This window comes from Neoarius graeffei, chromosome 17, assembly GCF_027579695.1.
Source record: "Neoarius graeffei isolate fNeoGra1 chromosome 17, fNeoGra1.pri, whole genome shotgun sequence".
NCBI classification, from domain to species: Eukaryota; Metazoa; Chordata; class Actinopteri; order Siluriformes; family Ariidae; genus Neoarius; species Neoarius graeffei.
Window position 1 is genome coordinate 70,758,248 of NC_083585.1, and position 23,200 is coordinate 70,781,447.

General features: G+C 42.9%; 2 protein-coding genes across 6 annotated transcripts in view; one reads left to right on the forward strand and one right to left on the reverse strand.

Moving 5' to 3' along the window:
• Window positions 1-23,200, forward strand: part of rps8a (ribosomal protein S8a) — a 403,017-nt gene that overhangs the window by 373,935 nt on the left and 5,882 nt on the right. The gene's annotated exons all lie outside the window — the stretch shown is intronic.
• On the reverse strand, window positions 1,998-23,143 carry LOC132864516 (NACHT, LRR and PYD domains-containing protein 1b allele 3-like). Of its 4 annotated transcripts, none has more exons than XM_060897961.1 (9): window positions 23,097-23,143; window positions 14,272-14,342; window positions 7,892-7,965; window positions 7,531-7,748; window positions 7,131-7,387; window positions 5,048-5,158; window positions 4,821-4,965; window positions 2,703-2,738; window positions 1,998-2,501 (listed from the first exon to the last, which is right to left on the reverse strand). In XM_060897961.1, the coding sequence occupies exons 1-9, from the start codon at window positions 23,125-23,127 to the stop codon at window positions 2,230-2,232; spliced, it is 1,215 nt and encodes a 404-aa protein (XP_060753944.1). In that variant the 5' UTR covers window positions 23,128-23,143; the 3' UTR covers window positions 1,998-2,229. The 4 variants fall into 4 exon arrangements, with proteins under 4 accessions (XP_060753944.1, XP_060753943.1, XP_060753945.1 ...); XM_060897960.1 differs by having other exon boundaries at window positions 7,892-7,968; XM_060897962.1 differs by lacking the exon at window positions 23,097-23,143 and adding an exon at window positions 14,652-16,252.

The window sequence follows — 23,200 nt, forward strand, 5'->3', positions numbered from 1 at the left end:
GGCTTATGTTTGTTATAGCCGACCTTATAACATTGCTATTTCAGATCCAGAATCATAGAAATATATGTGCTCAACCCACTACAGTGCGAAATCATTCCCTTATAACTTTCCCCAGTTCGCCTAATGTGTGCGTGAGTTTTTCCCCCTCGTGACAGCGCGATGCAGCCCAGCCTCAGTGCACTTCAATGGCATTTGGGAGCTCTGCGCTTTCAATCTCAAAATGCAAGATGATTATTGGACAAATACTGCGAAAATGCCCGCCCACGGACTCCCAGCCTCACAGTGGGAGGGACATGGCAAAGCTTTCCGCGAGGAGACTGGTGATTGGTGAAAGTGGCCGGATATTTTCTTTGATTGACAGCTCGTTTCAAATATAGACAGGCAGCGGTGAATCTCAGTTCAGTCCCATGCGGATTCGCGAGTGCTGTGGTGTATTGTAAGAGATCAGCTTACATTTCGATTTCATTCATTACATACGGTTTCTACCAGCTTTTTTAGTTTGTATATATTTTCATTGTAAATAAAGTGTAAATATAGTGTTGTCAAGTTTGCTATCTTAGTTCCAGAAATTTCGTTTATTTGAGTGACTGAACTTGAACTTGAGGGGGCTCGTCAGCTAGCAAGAAAGCTGCGCACGGATGCCAAGCATTGCTGATTTAATTCTGGCGAAGCCATTTGCCAGTCTTCCTTTCGAGGAAAAAATTAAAATTAAAGGGCAGGGTAGACCAACGCCTCAAATTGACTTGGTGAAAAAGGTAGGGAATAATACTCGTTCCTTTCAGCTCTCCTGGTACGAGAAAGTGAATTGGCTAACAGCGAGTGACCCACATCAACAACAGTAAATAGGCTACTTTAGTAATAGGTCATGGATGGACCAAAAATATAGAATCTATTTAAAATGTTTATGCTGAGTATATTATATTGGAATATATATTTTTCTGGATATGAATTAAACACAGCTACAATTTGGAAAACATGTTTAAACAAAAACGCAGCCGAGAACATTTCACACTACAGACCTGGATTAAAAGTGAAGGGTTATCAAAATTGTCAATAAAACATTTCTCAGTCAAAATAAGTAAAATATAGGGAAAGTGTCATTGAATGAAATGTGTGGCCCCCAGCTCTATGTTTGGCTCCCCAAGGTCAGTGCTTGTGCCTATTCCAGAACACTCTGCTGTTACTGCTGAGGTTCCTGACAAATCAAATCAAGTTTATTTGTATCGTGCTTTTAACAATAAACATTGTCGCAAAGCAGCTTTACAGAATTTGAACGACTTAAAACATGAGCTAATTTTATCCCTAATCTATCCCCATCTAGGGTTAGGGTTAGCCCTAATCCAGACAAAGAGCTGCTTTCAATAATGATCAATTTTTAAACAACATGCCATAATTTTAAAATATAAAATGTTAAAATATACCCCTCCCCCCCAACACCACCATCATGTATATTGGACAGTAGGCTAATGGGCCAAAAGAACCTGTTATTTCACAGTTTGTGACGCTGCCAACAATCAGCCAGATCAGAGGCAAGAGTATGGGCAAAATTGATGTGTTTTTTCTTTTAAAATCTGGAAATATCGTAACCGACCAGCCTCCCCTGTTTGAAAGACTACCAGCCGCCACTGATCTTAGCAGACTTAAGTTCAGAAGGGATCGCCCCAGTGGATAGGGACACATTTCTTTTTGATTCATTACTATATATCAGTTCTAGTAAAATGTTTAGTATTGATTCCCATCACTTCAGAATCTATTTTGCTGTTTACAATAAATGAGAAATTCCTCCCCAAACACCTTGAAACTGTCTCAGATAAACCCAGTTTTCCATTTTTCTGGCCTTTGGTTCGCGGTGAAGGGCTTCAGCCTTTTTAATTGTACCCTCCTGTCCTCTGCCTCGGACCCTTTTATTCCCCTAAACGCTGAGTCCACTGATGAAGGATGCACAGTGTGTATTTGAGAGAGAGAGAGTTCATGTCTTTACTGAAATAATAAAAAGGTTTCAAGAAAAGGTCTCCCCTTTTTAAGGTGTTTATAATTTTGTTCAGTGTAGTTTTTCAGTTCTGTTAAATACACAACCAAATAAACGTGTTAAAAGTTATTATTCCAGGCAGGTCCTGCATGAGCCAGATTAAAACCAAAACCAGTCAGTTGTGTCCAATGCAGTTTAGACCACTTATGAACAGGAGAGATGTAGCTGAGGTCGAGGAATCGTCAGTGTGAAAGGTTCCTTTAAGCCTTACTCGATCCAGACTCCAGATCATCCACGACATAAGGATGCTTCTCCTTCAGGATTTTATAAAATTCTTCTTTCACAGCTCTTCCTTCTGAGTCGACAAATCTGTACAAGGTCCTCATCTGCTCCTGTGGTGTCGTTGCTGCACCAACGAGACTGTGCATTTCACCAGTAATCATTTTCTTGGATCGCAGACAATCCGCGATTGGCATTACTAAAGACGCTTTCTCGATGAGCTTTTCTCTGTGCTTATCCACAAACTCAGCGTCTAAAACAGAAATATTAACGTGACTTAAGTCACTACACAATTCTTTCAACAGAATTCATCTCAAATTTAGCTATTTTTATTTATTACTCCCAAGTTCCTTGTTATATTGGTACAGAATGATTAATGAAGCAGAAAACAAAACTTTGTTGAGAAACAGAGGTTGAAAAATTTTTGATGTAAAATTCAATCAGAATGTTTTACCTGATTTAGCCTTTTTGGGTACGTTGGCACTCTCACCTGAAGTGAGGAGAGAAAAATAAGATTTACTGTTATGATGTTATTAATTATTATAAATACAGGACACGTTTTCGATGGAATAAAAATGTGTTCTATTCCCTTCTAGTGGGTTTCATTCATTTGCTTTGATAGCATGTGATATTGTTAGCATATTGCTTATCCTACGTGTATTACATCACTCTACCCAATGGAGAATGAGTGTTGAATATGGGTTACGATATTGCATGGTTGTCAAGACATGATGTCACACGTCAGAGCTGATGCGAATATTCAATGAGAGAGTTTTCTGCTGTGGATGCGCAGAACCATTTCTGTGTTCGCCAGGAAACAGAAAGATGCGCTGAACACCCGAAAGGCTCCCAAAACTTCATTAGGTATTCTTCACGCATGTTTACAAGAGAAAAACAGACCAATGGACATCGAAAAACTGGAAAAGAGACACATCGGAGACGCAAAACTTCCGCACTAGCGAGCGACTGAGACAATCTGTACACAAACATGGCTGCCAGGTTTGCTTTGTTAATTACGGAAGATTTTGAGAGAATTTTGAAAGAGAAAGACGCGCTGAACACCCGAAAGGAATGTGTATATAATAATAATAATAATAATAATAATGGCTTTTTTTCGTGGTCTATCAGATATATTCCATTCAGCTCCTCGTCTTCAACTCGTTCAGTATCATACTCGCTGAATGGAATATATCTGATAGACCACAAAAAAAAAGTCAGACATTATTATTTAAATAATTAATGCTGATTTTGAAACAATATGCTACATTATAAAAATACAGTTATAAAGGTAAGAAAGTCTATTAAAGGAGAATTCAAGGTATAAAACTAGAATTTAATATATTATTTGTCATGGTATGTAGTATTCTGTGAGACTGTGTTGTATCACTATAGTGTCAAGGTTTTAACAGAATTTATGATTCTTCTTTTGTCATTTTCCTGTTTTCACCTACTGAGCATTGGGAATCAACCAATCCGGACCTCTGAGTGAGACAAGTCACGCTCCCTCCCAGGCATCTCTCATCTCATTATCTGTAGCCGCTTTATCCTTCTACAGGGTCGCAGGCGAGCTGGATCCTATCCGAGCTGACTACGGGCGAAAGGCGGGGTTCACCCTGGACAAGTCGCCAGGTCATCACAGGGCTGACACATAGACACAGACAACCATTCACACTCACATTCACACCTACGGTCAATTTAGAGTCACCAGTTAACCTAACCTGCATGTCTTTGGACCGTGGGGGAAACCGGAGCACCCGGAGGAAACCCACGCGGACACGGGGAGAACATGCAAACTCCGCACAGAAAGGCCCTCGCCGGCCCCGGGGCTCGAACCCAGACCTTCTTGCTGTGAGGCGACAGCGCTAACCACTACACCACTGTGCCGCCTCCCTCCCAGGCATTCCCAGGAAAAAAAAACCCCAGCAGTATTGTGATTGAAAGTCGGCCCGAATGTCGTGTTCCCCATAGTGCTGAATCCGACACCTTTCCAAGCCAACAGAAGGCGGTTATGGCTCCAGGTATTTAGGAGGAATTGTTTGGTCCAAGGAGCACCGTCTTTGCAGCACCAATTTCATCTTAGCTAAGCAGCAGTGAAGTTGGCATCTTAACTAAGAATTTAATAAGTTTAGCTTGATAGTTTGCTAACATGCCTACTTTATGGTGCTTTAACAGTCCTACCCAGCTCACTGAAAATCTACTTTAAGAAACCGGCTCTCGAGATCGATTTCTCCTTAACGAGGAGTCGCCTATAACAGACATGTTCATGAGTCCTCGATGTTATAAAACATTACATCTTGTACATGTAATCATCAACACACCTGTATGCCTTCATATTTGTATATCAATCCTGGGCCATGAGTGAAGCCCTGGGTTTTATATTTAACTGCATAAAACTGAACAGTCCACTAAAACATCTCCGATTCAAGAGTCGAGAGAGCTTTGTCATCAATACATCCATATACCAGTAGACTGTATATAGATATACCTGAAGGTATATCACTGCATGCCAGTTGGAAGTGGAGAAACCAGTGGTTTAGACTGAGTCAGTGCACAGAAATGAGCTTGTGGTTACCTGGAAGAAAGACCTGACGAGACTGCCACACCTCCTGGTCATGTTCATCCAAAAGACCCAGTGTGAGTTCTTCAACTTCACCATTAAAGAGCACCTCGAACGTGGGGTGATAGTTGGGGCCGTAGTCACAGTCAAATATCTCAGTCTACGAAAGCCAAAGACAGCTGAATACACTCTTCTAAAACCCAAAACAATCTAATTTCTCCACAAATCTAGGTGCAGTTTACCGTCGGCTGATGTCGATGAGGCTCACAGCGTGGTCTGTACCTTTTATCAGGGGTCAGATGACATTCGGAAGTGCTCTCAATGTACGTGTTTTGTCGAAATTGTTTCTTCACCTTAAGGAAAGGAAAATATTTTACTGAATTTTGAAATACTACTTAATTTCAAACCCTTAAAACAATTATATGCCAGTATTAAAAGGCACTATTTGGCATTTTCATAAAAAAGGAGTTTAACACACAAGTGTTATCCCTGGTGGATGCTTTATACTTCTGTGGTGTTTTTATTTTGGGAATTTTTTTGGTCTAATATTTGGGGGAAAAAATGAAAGTCTGCAGACTTACAGCTAAACCTGGTCCTTTAAGGTTCTAACTCCTAATAATAAGGACTCCTAATAATGTAACCTTAAAGCCCAGGTCTCGTTCTGCTGTAAATGTAAGTTTCAGGACTCAGTAAAGTGTTTTGTGAACTGCAGCAGAAAATCTTTGATGTCCCATATATTAAAATGCCTCATTACCAAATCAGGACCTTCATATTAACAGTGTTCCAGCTCGGTTATTTTAGCAGGGTGCCACGCCCTACCCTCAAATACCAGCACCACGCCCAAATTTATATGCACCCTACTCATAATTTTCCAGAACTTTCCTAGCACCTGGCACATACATACATTCCAGCACAGAAAGAAAGTGCACCCTAACGAGTGTTGCTGACTTGCAATGAAGGTCACGCGTGTTGACCAATCACAGCACACGATTAAGGCGGGGTCATAGTCCTGCTCTGTCCACCATTTTGTTTCATTACAATAATGAGTCAGTGCGGGGCGTCGTGGCTCGGGTGGCTAAGGCGCCATACCATGGATCCAGGGACCCGGGTTCGGTTCCGACCCGGGGTCGTTTCCTGATCCCTCCCCATCTCTCTCTCCCGCTCGTTTCCTGTCTCTACACTGTCCTATCCAATAAAGGTGAAAAAAGCCCAAAAAAAATCTTTAAAAAAAAAAAAAAAAAAAAGTCAGTGCAGTGAGGTACGTTTGAAAAGCAGCGATGCCGACAAACACGCAAAAGAAAACTGAATTGGTAAAAGCAGTGAGGAGCTCACAGACCCGAGCGTCTCTGTCTGACAGAACATCAGTACAGCGAGACGGTGTGGACGAAACAAATTCTATCAAAACTTAGGACCGATTGATCGAGACCTGAGATATAGAGCTATAGAAAATCTAGTCACTAACGTTAACATGAATTTGTTAGACTAGATCTAATCTAACATTAATATCCCAGACTAATATTAATTAACACTGTCAGTATTACTATTATTATTATTATTATTAATATTAACTAACGTTAGGCTGGACTGTAAATGCGTGTAGACGAGAGTGACAGTTCGAGGCCCGCCAAGTGCGAACGAATGGAGCGTTGTATAAAGCTACTGTATTTAACTAAGAAGTTTCAGATTTTCTTACTTTATTTTATAAAAGTAATCTACCTCGCGGGCGGCACGGTGGTGTAGTGGTTAGCACTGTTGCCTCACAGCAAGAAGGTCCGGGTTCGAGCCCCGTGGCCGGCGAGGGCCTTTCTGTGTGGAGTTTGCATGTTCTCCCCGTGTCTGCGTGGGTTTCCTCCGGGTGCTCCGGTTTCCCCCACAGTCCAAAGACATGCAGGTTAGGTTAACTGGTGACTCTAAATTGAGCGTAGGTGTGAATGTGAGTGTGAATGGTTGTCTGTGTCTATGTGTCAGCCCTGTGATGACCTGGCGACTTGTCCAGGGTGAACCCCGCCTTTCGCCCGTAGTCAGCTGGGATAGGATCCAGCTCGCCTGCGACCCTGTAGAACAGGATAAAGCGGCTACAGATAATGAGATGAGATGAGAATCTACCTCGCATAGCTGCCCAGTATGGCCAATTTTGCATGATAGATTCATGATCGATCAAAATTACCCTCGATAATCATTGGTGCCCCGCCCTCTTGGAAAGCTCGCTGGAACACTGATCAGGTCACAGATTGTGTTTTTGACAAACACGGGCAACATGTGACGTGCAGCATTTATTCTGTATTGCACAATAAAACCAGAAAGTAATTAATTAAAGCAGATCACCTCTGTAACTGGCACAGTTCTGGGCAATAAGTGCATGTGCAGTTTACTCCTCTTCGTCTTTCCAGTGATTTCTCTGTAGAAGAGCAGAACTTGGGCCTTGATCGGTTTTTCCTTCAACAGCTTTTTTTTTAACAGGCCGAAGAGAGAGAGGTTTTTTATGTCTATGATTACGTGTGTGTCTGTCACTTCCAGAGGCTGAATGATCTCCACATTCCCATCAGTGAAATGTGCCACGACCAGTCCAGGCTGGTTTTTATCTGCAACACATGAAAAAGCAGAACAGCACAGTGCTGAAGCAGCGGAGGATCACAACAGCATCAGACAGACACACGATTCCAGGATCAGTACGTAATGACAACCTGGATTTACAAGACTTCCAGCTGATCACAGATGGTCTTACCAGGATCTGTCTCGCAGTGTGGGAGGTGGAGTTTGCAAACTGAATGTGGAAAGCAGTTGATGTTGTACAGCGGCCCTGCAGGCTGCATTTGTCCCACGCCATCCAAATAACTGCTGCCCCAGAACACTACACTGTACAGCACTTCACCTTTCTCACTCATCTCAAACACAAGGCTGGTGTATTTACACTGAAACCGACCAGCATGAGAGCACTGAAACCTGCAGAGCAAAAGAGAGTAAAAACATTTTAAGAGTAAAAAATGACTGGATTTTAAGTGATAACATCAGAATAAAAACAAACAACCTATTTTGCCTGAGATGTGTGAAGAACAAAATAAAAAAAAAGTAAGCAGATGTGGTACCTATACATATCTCTCTTCTCATCCACAGGGTCGTCTACAATTAATTCAGGACAGAGTACCTCTGTGTCCGAGTGCTGCTGAACAGATGAACAGTGAAAGAAAAATCCACACAGTTAGATTACCTGAACACACACACACACACACACACACACACACACACACACACACCTGAACACAGATATAACTGCGCATTTTACTATTATCATATGCTTGTGTCTGTTATTTTAAATACACAGGAATTATAACACTAGTTCAAGCACCCAGTGGCGCTTGAAAGTTTGTGAACCGTTTAGAATTTTCTATATTTCTGCATAAATATGACCTAAAACATCATCAGATTTTCACACAAGTCCTAAAAGTAGATAAAGAGAGCCCAGTTAAACAAATGAGACAAAAATATTATACTTGGTCATTTATTTATTGAGGAAAATGATCCAATATTCCATATCTGTTAGTGGCAAAAGTATGTGACCCTTTGCTTTCAGTATCTGGTGTGACCCCCTTGTGCAGCAATAACTGCAACTAAACGTTTGCGGTAACTGTTGATCAGTCCTGCACACCGGCTTGGAGGAATTTTAGCCCGTTCCTCCGTACAGAACAGCTTCAACTCTGGGATGTTGGTGGGTTTCCTCACATGAACTGCTCGCTTCAGGTCCTTCCACAACATTTCCATTGGATTAAGGTCAGGACTTTGACTTGGCCATTCCAAAACATTCACTTTATTCTTCTTTAACCATTCTTTGGTAGAACGACTTGTGTGCTTAGGGTCGTTGTCTTGCTGTATGACCCACCTTCTCTTGAGATTCAGTTCATGGACAGATGTCCTGACATTTTCCTTTAGAATTCGCTGGAATAATTCAGAATTCATTGTTCCATCAATGATAGCAAGCCGTCCTGGCCCAGATGCAGCAAAACAGGCCCAAACCATGATACTACCACCACCATGTTTCACAGATGGGATAAGGTTCTTATGCTGGAATGCAGTGTTTTCCTTTCTCCAAACATAACGGTTCTCATTTAAACCAAAAAGTTCTATTTTGGTCTCCTCCGTCCACAAAACATTTTTCCAATAGCCTTCTGGCTTGTCCATGTGATCTTTAGCAAACTGCAGACGAGCAGCCATGTTCTTGTACTTGGACCACATACAGCTAGAAGTAAGTTTTCTGATTACACAGTGACTCTGGATGGCCTTTCTGTTTCTTCACGTGCAGCAGTAAAAGACCTCGGAGTGATTATTGACCCCAGTCTTTCATTCGAAACTCACTCTGATAACATCACCCAGATAGCTTTCTTTCATCTCAGAAATATTGCTAAGATAAGAAATTTAATGTTACTACGTGACGCAGAAAAACTAGTCCATGCTTTCGTTCCCTCCAGGTTGGATTATTGTAATGCCTTACTGTCTGGATGTTCCAATAAGTGCATAAACAAGCTCCAGTTAGTTCAAAATGCAGCAGCAAGAGTCCTTACTAGAACTAGAAAATATGACCCCATCACCCCTGTCTTATCCACACTGCATTGGCTCCCAATCAAATTTCGTACTGATTATAAAATACTACTATTAACCTTTAAAGCACTGAATGGTCTCGCATCACAGTACCTGAGTGAACTTCTGCTCCTCTATGACCTGCCACGCCTACTTAGATCAAAAGGTGCAGGCTATCTGCTGGTAACTCGTATAGTGAAGGCTACATCAGGGGGTGGAGCCTTTTCTTACAAAGCCCCACAGTTATGGAACAGCCTTCCAAGTAACGTTCGGGAATCAGATACAGTCTCGGCGTTTAAGTCTCGGCTGAAAACATATCTGTTTAGTCAAGCCTTTTGTTAATGGTGTTTATGAGGTAAAGGAGTAGATCTGGAGGATCCTCAGACATACAGTGTTTTGGTAAACTGGGATGTATGGATGCTGTCAGTCCTCACTCGCTTGCTCACTCGAGTTTGTTGACGGTGTAGTGGCTGCTGCTTTATGTCCCGGGGCCCCTCATGCCTGTGTTACCTTCTGGCTCTCTCCTTTTAGTTATGCTGTCATAGTTAGTTGCCGGAGTCCCTGCTTGTACTCAGTGCAATATGTATACTGTTCCTACTTATTCAGGTGACATTGGGCATACCGAATGTGTTTTCTCTCCCTCTCTCTCACCCCCCCCCCAAAATCTGTCCCTCTGAGTTACATGGAGTCAACAGGAAATCTTTTGGTGGAGAGGGTGGAGACCTCGACTGGCTATCGTAGCCTGCAGGGAATCGGCCGTCAGACATTCTGTCGCATGTCCCAGACCCGGTGAAATGTAACGGAATTGTCTTGGCCAGCCCTAAGGGTCCCATCTGCATCTCATCATTGCTGAGGAGTGTGCTCCCATCACCCAATCAAGCATCCAGCCAGAGCAGGTCATGATATTTTTTAACCATATTAACAATGCCATTGTAGCCCTGTGATGACCTGGCGACTTGTCCAGGGTGTACCCCGCCTTTCGCCCGTAGTCAGCTGGGATAGGCTCCAGCTTGCCTGCGACCCTGTAGAAGGATAAAGCGGCTAGAGATAATGAGATGAGATGAACATGCCATTGTTGTGTATTATGCCTGATGTCAAGACTCTCGTCTCTGTGAGCCTACCACACAGATTTAATACTTGTGTCATTTTTGGGGCATACCTAACAACCTGTGTTTTCTCTCTCCCCCCCCCCATCTATCCCTCTGAGTTACATGTTGGTCCTGGGATTGAGATGCTGGCCTCTTCTGCCCCTCAGACCTGCTTGATCCATCCTGGTGCCCTGTGTCTGGTCGGAGTTTTATCGCATCGCTCCTGTGAAGGACGGCCCCATGAGGACAGTTGAGGGTTATACCTGGAGGACGCTCTGGACTCTTACAGTAATGCTTTTATGGCTGAGGACTACAGTTGACTTGCTAACTTTAGGACTGCAGTTGTCATGAACAGTTTTGCACTCAAGTTTCCATCAATGAAGAGTTTATAACATCAACGAAACTGTCTTCATGTTAAAACTGTTAATGTTATAGTCATGCTGTCTGTTGTTGCCCAAATGAGGATGGGTTCCCTTTTGAGTCTGGTTCCTCTCGAGGTTTCTTCCTCATGTTGTCTGAGGGAGTTTTTCCTTGCCACCATCACCACAGGCTTCATCATTGGGGATAGATTAGGGACAAAATTAGCTCATGTTTTAAGTCATTCAAATTCTGTAAAGCTGCTTTGCGACAATGTTTATTGTTAAAATGCGCTATACAAATAAACTTGACTTGACTTCTTTTTGGAGAGCAGTGGCTTTCTCCTTGCAGCCCTGCCATGCACACCATTGTTGTTCAGTGTTCTCCTGATGGTGGACTCATGAACATTAGCCAATGTGAGAGGGGCCTTCAGTTGCTTAGAAGTTACCCTGGGGTCCTTTGTGACCTCGCTGACTATTACACGCCTTGCTCTTGGAGTGATGTTTGTTGGTCGACCACTCCTGGGGAGGGTAACAATGGTCTTGAATTTCCTCCATTTGTACACAATCTGTCTGACTGTGGATTGGTGGAGTCCAAACTCTTTAGAGATGGTTTTGTAACCTTTTCCAGCCTGATGAGCATCAACGCTTTTTCTGAGGTCCTCAGAAATCTCCTTTGTTCGTGCCATGATACACTTCCACAAATGTGTTGTCAAGTCAAGTTTGTTTGTATAGCGCTTTTAACAATAGACATTGTCCCAAAGTAGCTTTACAGAATCTGAATGACCCAAGACATGAGCCAATTTTATCCGGAATCTATCCCCAGTGAGCAAGCCCATGGCGACGGTGGCAAGAAAAAAAACCCAGACAACACGAGGAAGAAACCTCAAGAGGAACCAGACCCAAAAGGGAACCCAGCCTCACCTGGACAATAACAGACAACATGACTATAACATTAACAGTTTTAACATGTCGTCAGTTTTGTTGATGTTATAAACTCTTCATTGATGGAAACTTGAGTGCAAAACTGTTCATGACAACTGCAGTCCTAAAGTTAGCAAGTCAACTGTAGTCCACAGCCACAGAAGCATTACTGTAAGTGTCCAGAGTGTCTTCCAAGTGTGATTTTCAACTGTCCATATGGGGCCGTCCTCCACAGGAGTGATCTGATGAGACTCCAACCAGACACAGGACACCAGGATGGATCAGGCAGGTCTGAGGAGCAGAAGAGGTTCAGCACCTCAAGCCCAGGATTGACATGTAACTCAGAGGGACAGATTTTTTTTTTTTTTTTTTTTGGGGGGGGGGGGGGGGGGAGAAAACAGGTTGTTAGGTATGCCCAATGTCACCTGAATAAGTAGGAACAGTATACACTTTGCGCTGACTACAAGCAGGGACTCCGGCAAAACTAACTATGACAGCATAACTAAAAGGGGAGAGCCAGAAGGTAATACAGGCATGAGGGAGCCCCGGGACATAAAGCAGCAGCCACTACACCGTCAACAAACTCGAGTGAGCAAGCGAGTGGGGACTGACAGCATCCATACATCCCAGTTTACCAAAACACTCTGTCTGAGGATCCTCCAGATCTACACCTTTACCTCATAAACACCATTAACACAAGGCTTGACTAAACTAAAAGGTGTAGGCCAGGGAGCAGACAAACAGGCTAAACCGACTGTCTGCTAGCTGCACAGAGTTGTCACTCAGGGTCCACTACATCGAGACTGTGTCTGTTCCCCGGGCTAAACAAAAAGGTAGAAATATTCAGAGAGTTTGTTCCAGTAACCTAATCAATATAAAATTAGACTGTACAGTATACTGACTGTACAGCTGCTGCCAGCACCTTTGATCTAAAGGTGGGGCTATTAAATATTAGCTCTCTTACATCTAAAGCGCTAATGGTTAATGAACTCATTACTGATCAGGAGTTTAATGTACTGTGTTTAACTGAAACATGGATTAAGCCAAATGAATATATAGCATTAAATGAAGCGAGTCCTCCTGGATGCAGTTATATACACCAGCCTCGTCTAACTGGCAGAGGAGGAGGCGTTGCGGTTATTTATAATGATTATCTAGGTGTAACACACAAACCTGGTTATAAATTTAATACATTTGAAGTTCTTCATACTCATATAATGTATGTAGCCTCGAAAAATAAGTCTACCCAGTTAATTCCATTGCTTATTATTTACAGTAATGGAATTAATTTTTAGAAGCGGTTCAATTACTTCAGGTATTATCTGTTTGAATAGATGTGTCGGTAAGGGATCTAGTACGCAAGTTGAGGCTTTTGATGCTGAGATTAATGAAAGTAATTCAGTTTCTCTAAGGGGAGTAAAACATTCTAACTGATGATCTGATACAGTTATATTGTGAACTACAGGGTCACTTTCATTGTCTGACCTTAAATTAGTAGATTGAATTTTTTGTCGGATATTCTCAATTTTGTCATTAAAAAAAATTCATGAAGTCGTTGCTACTACATACTGCAGGTGTGCATGTGTCTATAGTGGACTTATTCCTGGTTAATTTTGCTACAGTATTAAATAGGAATCTAGGATTATTTTTGTTGTGAAGATCAGACTTTGATAGATCCCTGTTCTTTAAATAAAACAGGGTGCCCACTCACACCTGATTGTCATCCCATTGATTGAAAACACCTGACTCTAATTTCACCTTCAAATTAACTGCTAATCCTAGAGGTTCACATACTTTTGCCACTCACAGATATGTAATATTGGATCATTTTCCTCAATAAATAAATGACCAAGTATAATATTTTTGTCTCATTTGTTTAACTGGGTTCTCTTTATCTACTTTTAGGACTTGTGTGAAAATCTGATGATGTTTTAGATCATATTTATGCAGAAATATAGAAAATTCTAAAGGGTTCACAAACTTTCAAACCACTGTATGAGAAAACTCAGACATTTGAGATTTGTAACAAAAGAGCAAGCAGTTTGTTTTTCTATACAAAATTTATGAAACACTGTGTTAAAAAAACTTTTTTTATATCTATAAAGATGCCAACACCTCAATCCCAACTTTGAAAAGCCTGCTTTAGCCATATACCTGTGCTGTGTTCAATACTCGCGTCTCTACAGTCATGATGTAAGGAACTGTTATTAATTCTAAATTTCTAAAAATCAGGTCATTAAATCAGTCATGACATTCCTCGATATTTGGAGTTCCTATGGCTTTGAAAAGTTACACAGTACTTTTTATGTACAATAAAGGCCTTGTGCAGGGATGGAGTTCAGGCCTGGAGCCTTGCCACTAGAGAGTTGGTTCAGAGCATCGAAGAATTTACAGAGTGATGATGGATCTGGCACAAGATCAAGAGGTGGAAGCACTGTGTTCAGAAGACTTCCATGGATGAGGAAAATGAAGTGAATATTCAGTCTAAATGTTTGTGTCTTGGGTGTTATCACTAATGATGCTTACGTGTACAGTCTCAGGGTGCTGTGGAAATGTTGAGCAAGCACCTTCCAGTTTCTCAGAGACAGTCTGTATACCTTTGGAAGAAACAAAACACTGGCATTATTAATTTCTCAGCAAATAACTACAAACTAAACTGCTTTTCTTCAGTAATCCCAGAAAATGAGTGACAGGCCCCATGATTACAGATTCATTTGTTAATTTTAATTATTTTATTTGCTTATTTATTTATTCTCAAGTAATGTTAGAGTAAATTCCTCAAAAGCAAAAACAAGTAGTCTAAAATTATTTATTTTGATTTTTCCCCAATTTTCTCCCTAAATTAGTCTTGGCCAATTCCCGTCCACCCACCAGCCCATAATGCAGTGATATGCCTTGCTTCTAACCTCCAAATTTCCCAGATCACTCTTTTGCTGCACTCCCTCTCATGGGTTTCTGTATCTGTAGCAAAGTCTTGGAGCAGAATTGCTTAAATGACCAAAAACAGACCACCTCACCAAAACACCCCAAACACGCCTCACTGCATCACATTTCTTTCAAGCCACAAGCTCAGCTCAACTCAATCCCCATCCAACAAAGACTCTTCTGTTTACTGGCCCAACACCTGGCTGTCCCACCAGAACATGCTGGTGCCCAGCCAACACACTTCTCAGATTGAGATTCCCATATTAAGCTGATTGTATTTTTGTCAGTGTCTTGCAAAAGTATTCATCCCCCTTGGTGTTTGTCCTGTATTGTTGCATTACAAGCTGGAACAAGAAGACAGAGTCATCTATATCCCCCGCCCTATATACCAACTATATACCAAGTTTCAAGATGTTATTTTTCACATTTTTCACGTTCTGCTGCAGGAAACCAACCCGACCTCTTTACACTGACCTCAGCAGCCCATGGCATAAACCCACCGGACCTTTGGTCCAGGTGAGCTAAAAATTAAAATTCCTCACATTTCTTAGCATCAAAAGGCACAGCTACATTACTTAAATCAGCACATATACCAACTTTCAACATGATACCACTCATAGTTTTCAAGTTCTGCTCTGGAAACAAAACCTACCCCTAAAACTAACCTGAGAGACTTAAGTCTGAAATTGTTTCCATGGAAACATGAAAAATTAATTTCTCAAAATTCTTAGTATAAAAAGGCACATCTACAGCACCTCAAATAACTCAATAACCGTACATTGCATGCGGACAAACAATATATCAGAACGTGCGGCTCGATCGGGCTTGGTCTGCTATTACTTTGTACGTTATTGTAACTTCTAAGCAACTGAAGGCCCCTCTCACATTGGCTAATGTTCATGAGTCCACCATCAGGAGAACACTGAACAATAATGGTGTGCATGGCAGGACTGCAAGGAGAAAGCCACTGCTCTCCAAAAAGAAGTCAAGTCAAGTTTATTTGTATAGCGCATTTTAACAATAAACATTGTCACAAAGCAGCTTTACAGAATTTGAACGACTTAAAATATGAGCTAATTTTATCCCTAATCTATCCCCAATGATGAAGCCTGTGGCAACGGTGGCAAGGAAAAACTCCCTCAGATGACATGAGGAAGAAACCTCGAGAGGAACCAGACTAAAACGGGAACTCATCCCCATCCGGGCAACAACAGACAACATGACTATAACATTAACAGTCCTAACAAAGTCAGCTTCGTTGATGCTATAAACCCCCCACCGACGGAAACCCGAGCGCAAAACCGTTCGACAACCATAATCCCAAATTCAGCAAGTCAACTGCAGTCCTAAAGTCAGCAAGACAACTGCAGTCCCTAGCCACAAAAGCACCACTGCAAGAGTCCAGAGCGTCCTACAGGCACGACCCCCAACTGTCCACATGGGGCCGCCCTCCACAGGAGCGATGCGATGAGACTCCAACCAGACACAGGGCATCAGGATGGATCAGGCAGGTCCGAGGACCAGAAGAGGTTCAGCATCTCGATCCCAGGACCGACATGTAACTCAGAGGGACAGATTTTTTTTTGGGGGGGGGGGGGGGGGGGGAAGAGAGAGAAAAAACACAGGTTGTTAGGTATGCCCAATGTCACCTGAATAAGTAGGAACAGTATACATATTGCACTGAGTGCAAGCAGGGACTCCGGCAACTAACTATGACAGCATAACTAAAAGGGGAGAGCCAGAAGGTAACACAGGCATGAGGGGCCCCGGGACATAAAGCAGCAGCCACTACACCGTCAACAAACTCGAGTGAGCAAGCGAGTGGGGACTGACAGCATCCATACATCCCAGTTTACCAAAACACTCTGTCTGAGGACCCTCCAGATCTACTCCTTTACCTCATAAACACCATTAACACAAGGCTTGACTAAACAGATCTGTTTTCAGCCGAGACTTAAACAGAGACTGTGTCTGATTCCCGAACACTACTTGGAAGGCTGTTCCATAACTGTGGGGCTTTGTAAGAAAAGGCTCCACCCCCTGATGTAGCCTTCACTATACGAGGTACCGGCAGATAACCTGCACCTTTTGATCAAAGTAGGCGTGGCGGGTCATAGAGGAGCAGAAGTTCACTCAGGGACTGTGGTGCGAGACCATTCAGTGCTTTAAAGGTCAATAGTAGTATTTTATAAACAATACAAAATTTGATTGGGAGCCAATGCAGTGTGGATAAGACAGGGGTGATGTGGTCATATATTGTAGTTCTAGTAAGGACTCTTGCTGTTACATTCTGAACTAACTGGAACTTGTTTATGCACCTATTGGAACATCCAGACAGTAAGGCATTACAATAATCCAACCTGGAGGGAACGAAAGCATGAACTAGTTTTTCCGCGTCATGTAGTGACATTAAATTTCTTATCTTAGCAATAGATGGCACGGTGGTGTAGTGGTTAGCGCTGTTGCCTCACAGCAAGAAGGTCCGGGTTCGAGCCTCGTGGCCGGCAAGGGCCTTTCTGTGTGGAGTTTGCATGTTCTCCCCGTGTCCGCGTGGGTTTCCTCCAGGTGCTCCGGTTTCCCCCACAGTCCAAAGACATGCAGGTTAGGTTAACTGGTGACTCTAAATTGACCGTAGGTGTGAATGTGAGTGTGAATGGTTGTCTGTGTCTATGTGTCAGCCCTGTGATGACCTGGCGACTTGTCCAGGGTGAACCCCGCCTTTCACCCGTAGTCAGCTGGGATAGGCTCCAGCTCGCCTGCGACCCTGTAGAAGGATAAAGCGGCTACAGATAATGAGATGAGATCTTAGCAATATTTCTGAGATGAAAGAAAGCTATCCGGGTAATGTTATCAATGTGAGTTTCGAATGAAAGACTGAGGTCAATAATCACTCCGAGGTCTTTTACTGCTGCACGTGAAGAAACAGAAAGGCCATCCAGAGTTACTGTGGAATCAGAAAACTTACTTCTAGCTGCATGTGGTCCGAGTACAAGTACTTCAGTCTCGTCAGAGTTAAGCAGAAGGAAGTTAATAAGCATCCAGTGTCTAATGTCCTTCACACATTCCTCAATTCTATTAAGCTGGTGTCTCTCATCAGGTTTTGCAGAAACATACAACTGTGTGTCATCAGCATAACAGTGGAAACTAATACAATGTTTACGAATAATATCGCCCAGAGGCAACATTTGTTGCAACATGTGACCACCATTATGGGTCGGTCCTATGACATTCTGATTAATCCCTACTGAATCTAAAATGGACACAAACGCTGTTTTTAAAGGGTCTTCTGGGTTATCGAAGTGAATATTAAACTCTCCGACAACTAAAGCTTTGTCTAAGGAAATAACCAGATCTGAGATAAAATCTGCAAATTCAGAAAGAAACTCAGAATATGGCCCCGGGGGCCTGTAAATAATAAGCAACGGAATTAACTGGGTAGACTTATTTTTCGAGGCTACATACATTATATGAGTATGAAGAACTTCAAATGTATGAAATTTATAACCAGGTTTGTGTGTTACACCTAGATAATCATTATAAATAACCGCGACGCCTCCTCCTCTGCCAGTTAGACGAGGCTGGTGTATATAACTGTATCCAGGAGGACTCGCTTCATTTAATGCTATATATTCATTTGGTTTAATCCATGTTTCAGTTAAACACAGTACATTAAACTCCTGATCAGTAATGAGTTCATTAACCATTAGCGCTTTAGATGTAAGAGAGCTAATATTTAATAGCCCCACCTTTAGATCAAAGGTGCTGGCAGCAGCTGTACAGTCAGTATGATCTAATTTTATATTGATTAGGTTACTGGAACAAACTCTCTGAATGTTTCTACCTTTTCGTTGAGCTCGGGGAACAGACACAGTCTCGATGTAGTGGACCCTGAGTGACAACTCTGTGCAGCTAGCAGACAGTCGGTTTAGCCTGTTCGTCTGCTCCCTGGCCTTGGCTCTGGATTGTCAGAAATTAACTAAAAGCTGCAGAACAGTCAGAGCTACTGATGCAGGTCTTCCAAAGCACCAGTAGCTGTGACTGAGGTTAATTTGATAGTCTCAAATTAACCTCATGGAGTAACTTACTTAACTTACTTTCTAACCAAGCAGTTAGTTTTCTCAGGCTTACATTCTCTGGACAGGGTCAGTGATGGAGACTGGAGTCTTTCTTGGTGAACGGATGGCTGAGGGTCAGATATGGCTTAGCTGTAAGTGATGATGTTGAAACAGAAGCCACAATTTATAGACAACCATCAGCCATCAAATCAGTGATGTTACAGAAGAAGGCACATACAGAGAAAGCGTGTTCCTGCTAGTGGAGTCCTCAGTATAGCTGCTATAGCTGTGAAGGTTCTCAGTCATCCAGGTCATCATAATCCGTAGGTGCTAAAGAAGGCAACTGGACTTGCTTGAAATCTTTGAAGACGTTTCATCTCCCATCCGAAAGGCTTCTTCAGTTCTGTCTGACTAGTGGGGAGTTCCAGGTGTTTATCCTCTAGTGGACCAAACGCTACCCTAAGGAGAATCAGTGAGATCACATGGGTCGTTGACCCTCTCAGTCATCCTGTAGGTGTTAGGGTCACTGAAGGCCTGGTGTGAACGGTGTTCACAGCCTAGAGGGTCATTAGGGTGATCTGTGGGTCGCTGGCTCTCTCCCTCTCTCATTCCTCATCCCTTCTTTCTCTGAGCACAACAGACATTTCTCAGTAGGATGTGTGCTCGATATGTTGAACCACCAAGTAAGCTGTTGTAACGTATATATGCATTGACACAACAATCAGTGACTTTGTCCATGCACTAAACCCACAGTGGTCTCCTCAAGACCCTGAAAGGACAGATGTGACCCTGGCTGGGTGAAAGCCATCAGGAAGGCTGGAGCCATAACACGAGATCGAGTGTCAGTTGCATGGTTCCTGTGTGACAGTGGTGATTGGTTTTACAGTGAGCTACAAGCATCAGTCTGCCTCCTGTATCCAGTACATAGTGCTCTGTGGAACACACAAACGCTACCTAATCATAGAACCAGCTGTACATCTGGCATGATGTCTGTTTAAACAGAGCTGGGTAAAGACTAGAAACACTACTATCATGACGGGCCATACCACAAAGAGTGTTTCATCCTCACAGACTCTACTGAGAGGCAGGTCATTCCAGGGGGTCTGTGCTGCAGCTCCCTGAGCATCACCATGTCCCGTTTCCAGATCTTATAATATCAACATCATCTCTGATACAGCAAGTGCAGTGAATATATTCAAGCAATCTTTCTGCCAGTCTGAGGGTGCCCTGGTGAAAAACCTCACAGGATCTTTAAGGATCCATTACCCGGATAGCTTTCTTTCATCTCAGAAATATTGCTAAGATAAGAAATTTAATGTCACTACACGACGCGGAAAAACTAGTTCATGCTTTCGTTCCCTCCAGGTTGGATTATTGTAATGCCTTACTGTCTGGATGTTCCAATAAGTGCATAAACAAGCTCCAGTTAGTTCAAAATGCAGCAGCAAGAGTCCTTACTAGAACTAGAAAATATGACCCCATCACCCCTGTCTTATCCACACTGCATTGGCTCCCAATCACATTTCGTATTGATTATAAAATACTACTATTGACCTTTAAAGCACTAAATGGTCTCGCACCACAGTACCTGATGCTGTGCATTTTTTCAGTTTTAGCCTTTGCTTGTTCTGAGCAGTTGATAACATAGGCTAGAAACAGAACCAACCTGTCCGTTGTGATTCCTGTTTGGTCGTTATCTGACAACCCTCCGTCTTTGCTCGCCTGTTTGTTTTGGATTATACTTTCAGTTTTTCCCCCCCTTCATTCACAATCTTCACTGCCTCTGCATAATTAAACTTTATTAATTAAACTTTATTACAGGCTCGAGGCCCACAAAGAATACATTACAGTACATACATCAATAAAACAATACACCACACATTCATATACATAAAAAGCTAATGAAGGCACTCATACCAGTGTTCCCAAATCACAGACATGTACCTAACAGAGCTATGACTTGGATCTACTAATTGTGCAATAAGTTGACTTGTAGAGCGGTCCAGCCTGCTCATAAACTTAAAGGTGAGATTTCTCACCAGTGCCATGAATGTAGTTAGACCTAGTTTGCAGAACAACCCACTTGCTCTAGTACTTCTTGGTTTCTTCAGAAGAATCCTGAGACAGTCATTGTAAGCTACTTTCAGCTTGAACAAGCTCTCCTTCTTATATCTAACCCAGAGTGGAGCTGTGTAAAGTAAGTAAAGTAAGTTAGTAAGTAAAAGTAAAGTAAGTAAGCTGTGTAAGTTACTCTCCGTTCTGTTCTTACTTGTTGAACCTCAACTGCCTGTTTCCTCACTATGCGTCCTCCATATGCTGCTGTGTGATTTCCTCCACGGTTACAGTTTGCTTCACTATTCCTCCCACATCCTCCATATGCATGCTGCCCTCCACATCATCCACAGCTCTGCTTTCCCTTACACACACCAGCAATGTGGCCATATGGTACCTCTGACACTGACTACGTTTACATGCACATCCAAATCGAGCTGCTGTCGGTAATCGAGCTGAAGGTCCCAGCAGGGTGCCAGAGAAATCCAATCCTACATGCACACAACTGAAATCGGGCTATTGTGTGAGGTGCATTGTGCACCCGAGCCACAGGTGGCGCAACACGCCCCATCGTGTTGGTACACTTCCGGTTGTCGTCATGAAGAAGAGCTATTCAAGAGTGTAAACAAAGTTATCAGTTCCGTGTTCTCCATTGCGCGTTTTTCTCCCGTCCATGAATTTTAATATATTCAACTCCTTAAGCTGAATGAGCATGAACTCTGTCTCCTCATTGCTCCAGAAGTGCACGTTTCTGCTTGCCTGTGGCAGTGGGGGCGTGGTCAAGCGCCGGTCTGTGACAGGAGGGCGGAGCCAGGGAAGGTGAGTGGCAGAATCACTACACCTGACGGTAATTAACCTGTGTTTGTGTGTCTTCCCAGTAACCGCGCCCTATTTAAGGAGGCAGAGGGAGAGCAGAGGGGAGAGCTCATCCTGGGACTAGAGCACAGCGCGCGTGTGTTTTTCTCTCAAGAATAAAAGTAGGCTGTTAAACTGAAAAGTCTGACAATAAAAAGCCTATTAGTACCAGAAGCTTTGTCCTGCTGTCCTCTGTGCTCCACCCACACTTCAGAGAGCTCTACATCGCCATTTTCTCTTCTCCGTTTGTTCCTCCTGACCTCTTCTGCTGCTCGCTACTACCGTTGTCATGCCGACCGAGGCTGTTGTGTTTCCCGCTTGTGGTCTCGTCACTCGTCACTTCCGGAAGTAGCTCGACAACTAGCTCGATAGGGTATACATGCACAAAGTAGCTCGGCAGAAATCGCATAAACTAGGTCGTGTAGCTCGATTCCGAGAAATCAAGTTCGGTTCAATTTCAGCTGAATTAAGGTGTATACATGGCATTTTGAACCTCGATTTCAGTCGAGCAACGGCAGAAATTCGATTCTCTCTATGTGCATGTAAATGTAGTGACTGATAGCATCAAAGGGGAGGAGGAACACGTGCTCTTACACTGAGGCTCATACTGTATATCCAACCATCACCCTTCCTGGAAGAACTTTGTCTTTGAACTCCAGTTACACAGATGGACCATCTCCTCTTTCCCCAGTCCTGATTGCTTGCAGCTGCCCAATTCCTGTTGTTGTTCCTCCTTTAAGCATCTCCTTCAGTTCATCCAGATTTTCTCCTCGGGGGATTCCTGATATCACTCCCCAGCTCTGTTTCTCTCACCAATCACTCACTCTTCTTTCTGCTATTTCTTTCTTACACACTGTTCGCAGTTTAAACGCTTTATTTCTCTGTTCTGCACTTTAAACTGCGTCCCTTTATTACAATAAACACTCGGGTTTAAACAAGCGGAAATCAAGCCCGGGGTTTGTTCTCACTTTGTCCACTGAAAGACGGAAGTGACCACGAACAGCAAACTTTCAGTTCAGAACCGCACTTTCACACACAGCGCCGTGTTTCACCTTTCACCTTTCACCCCTCACCTGCAGCACGCGCACGCTCCAGTCCGCGAGCTCATGCTGCGTTCATGTGCTATGGGAAGATGATGGTTTCCAGTTGGGAAGTGGTGTTTACCAGTGTGTGGTGTTTACCAGCGTGTGGTGTTTACCAGTGTGTTGTATTTATCAGCGTGTTGTGTTCACATGCTTTTGTTGTTGTTGACAAAGGACGCGGACTGCTAGTTAGCAATGGTTAGTTAGCTATCGTTAGCAATAGCGTCTGCTCTGCAGAGGTAAAAACAAACCATAACACATTTTTAAAGGAAACGGATTTCTAACGTATTATATTACACTTATTAATGACGCAACATTGCATAGACACCAAAAACTACCCAGTAGTACTAGTAAAAAAACTTTAGTAGCGTACAGTGCTTACCATTCAAGTGTCTTGTACCGCTCGCCGCCATGTTGAAAAGGTTAAAGTTCATCTCATCTCGGCGACTCGTGTATCAACATTTTCTACGAGTTGCCAAGTGGAAA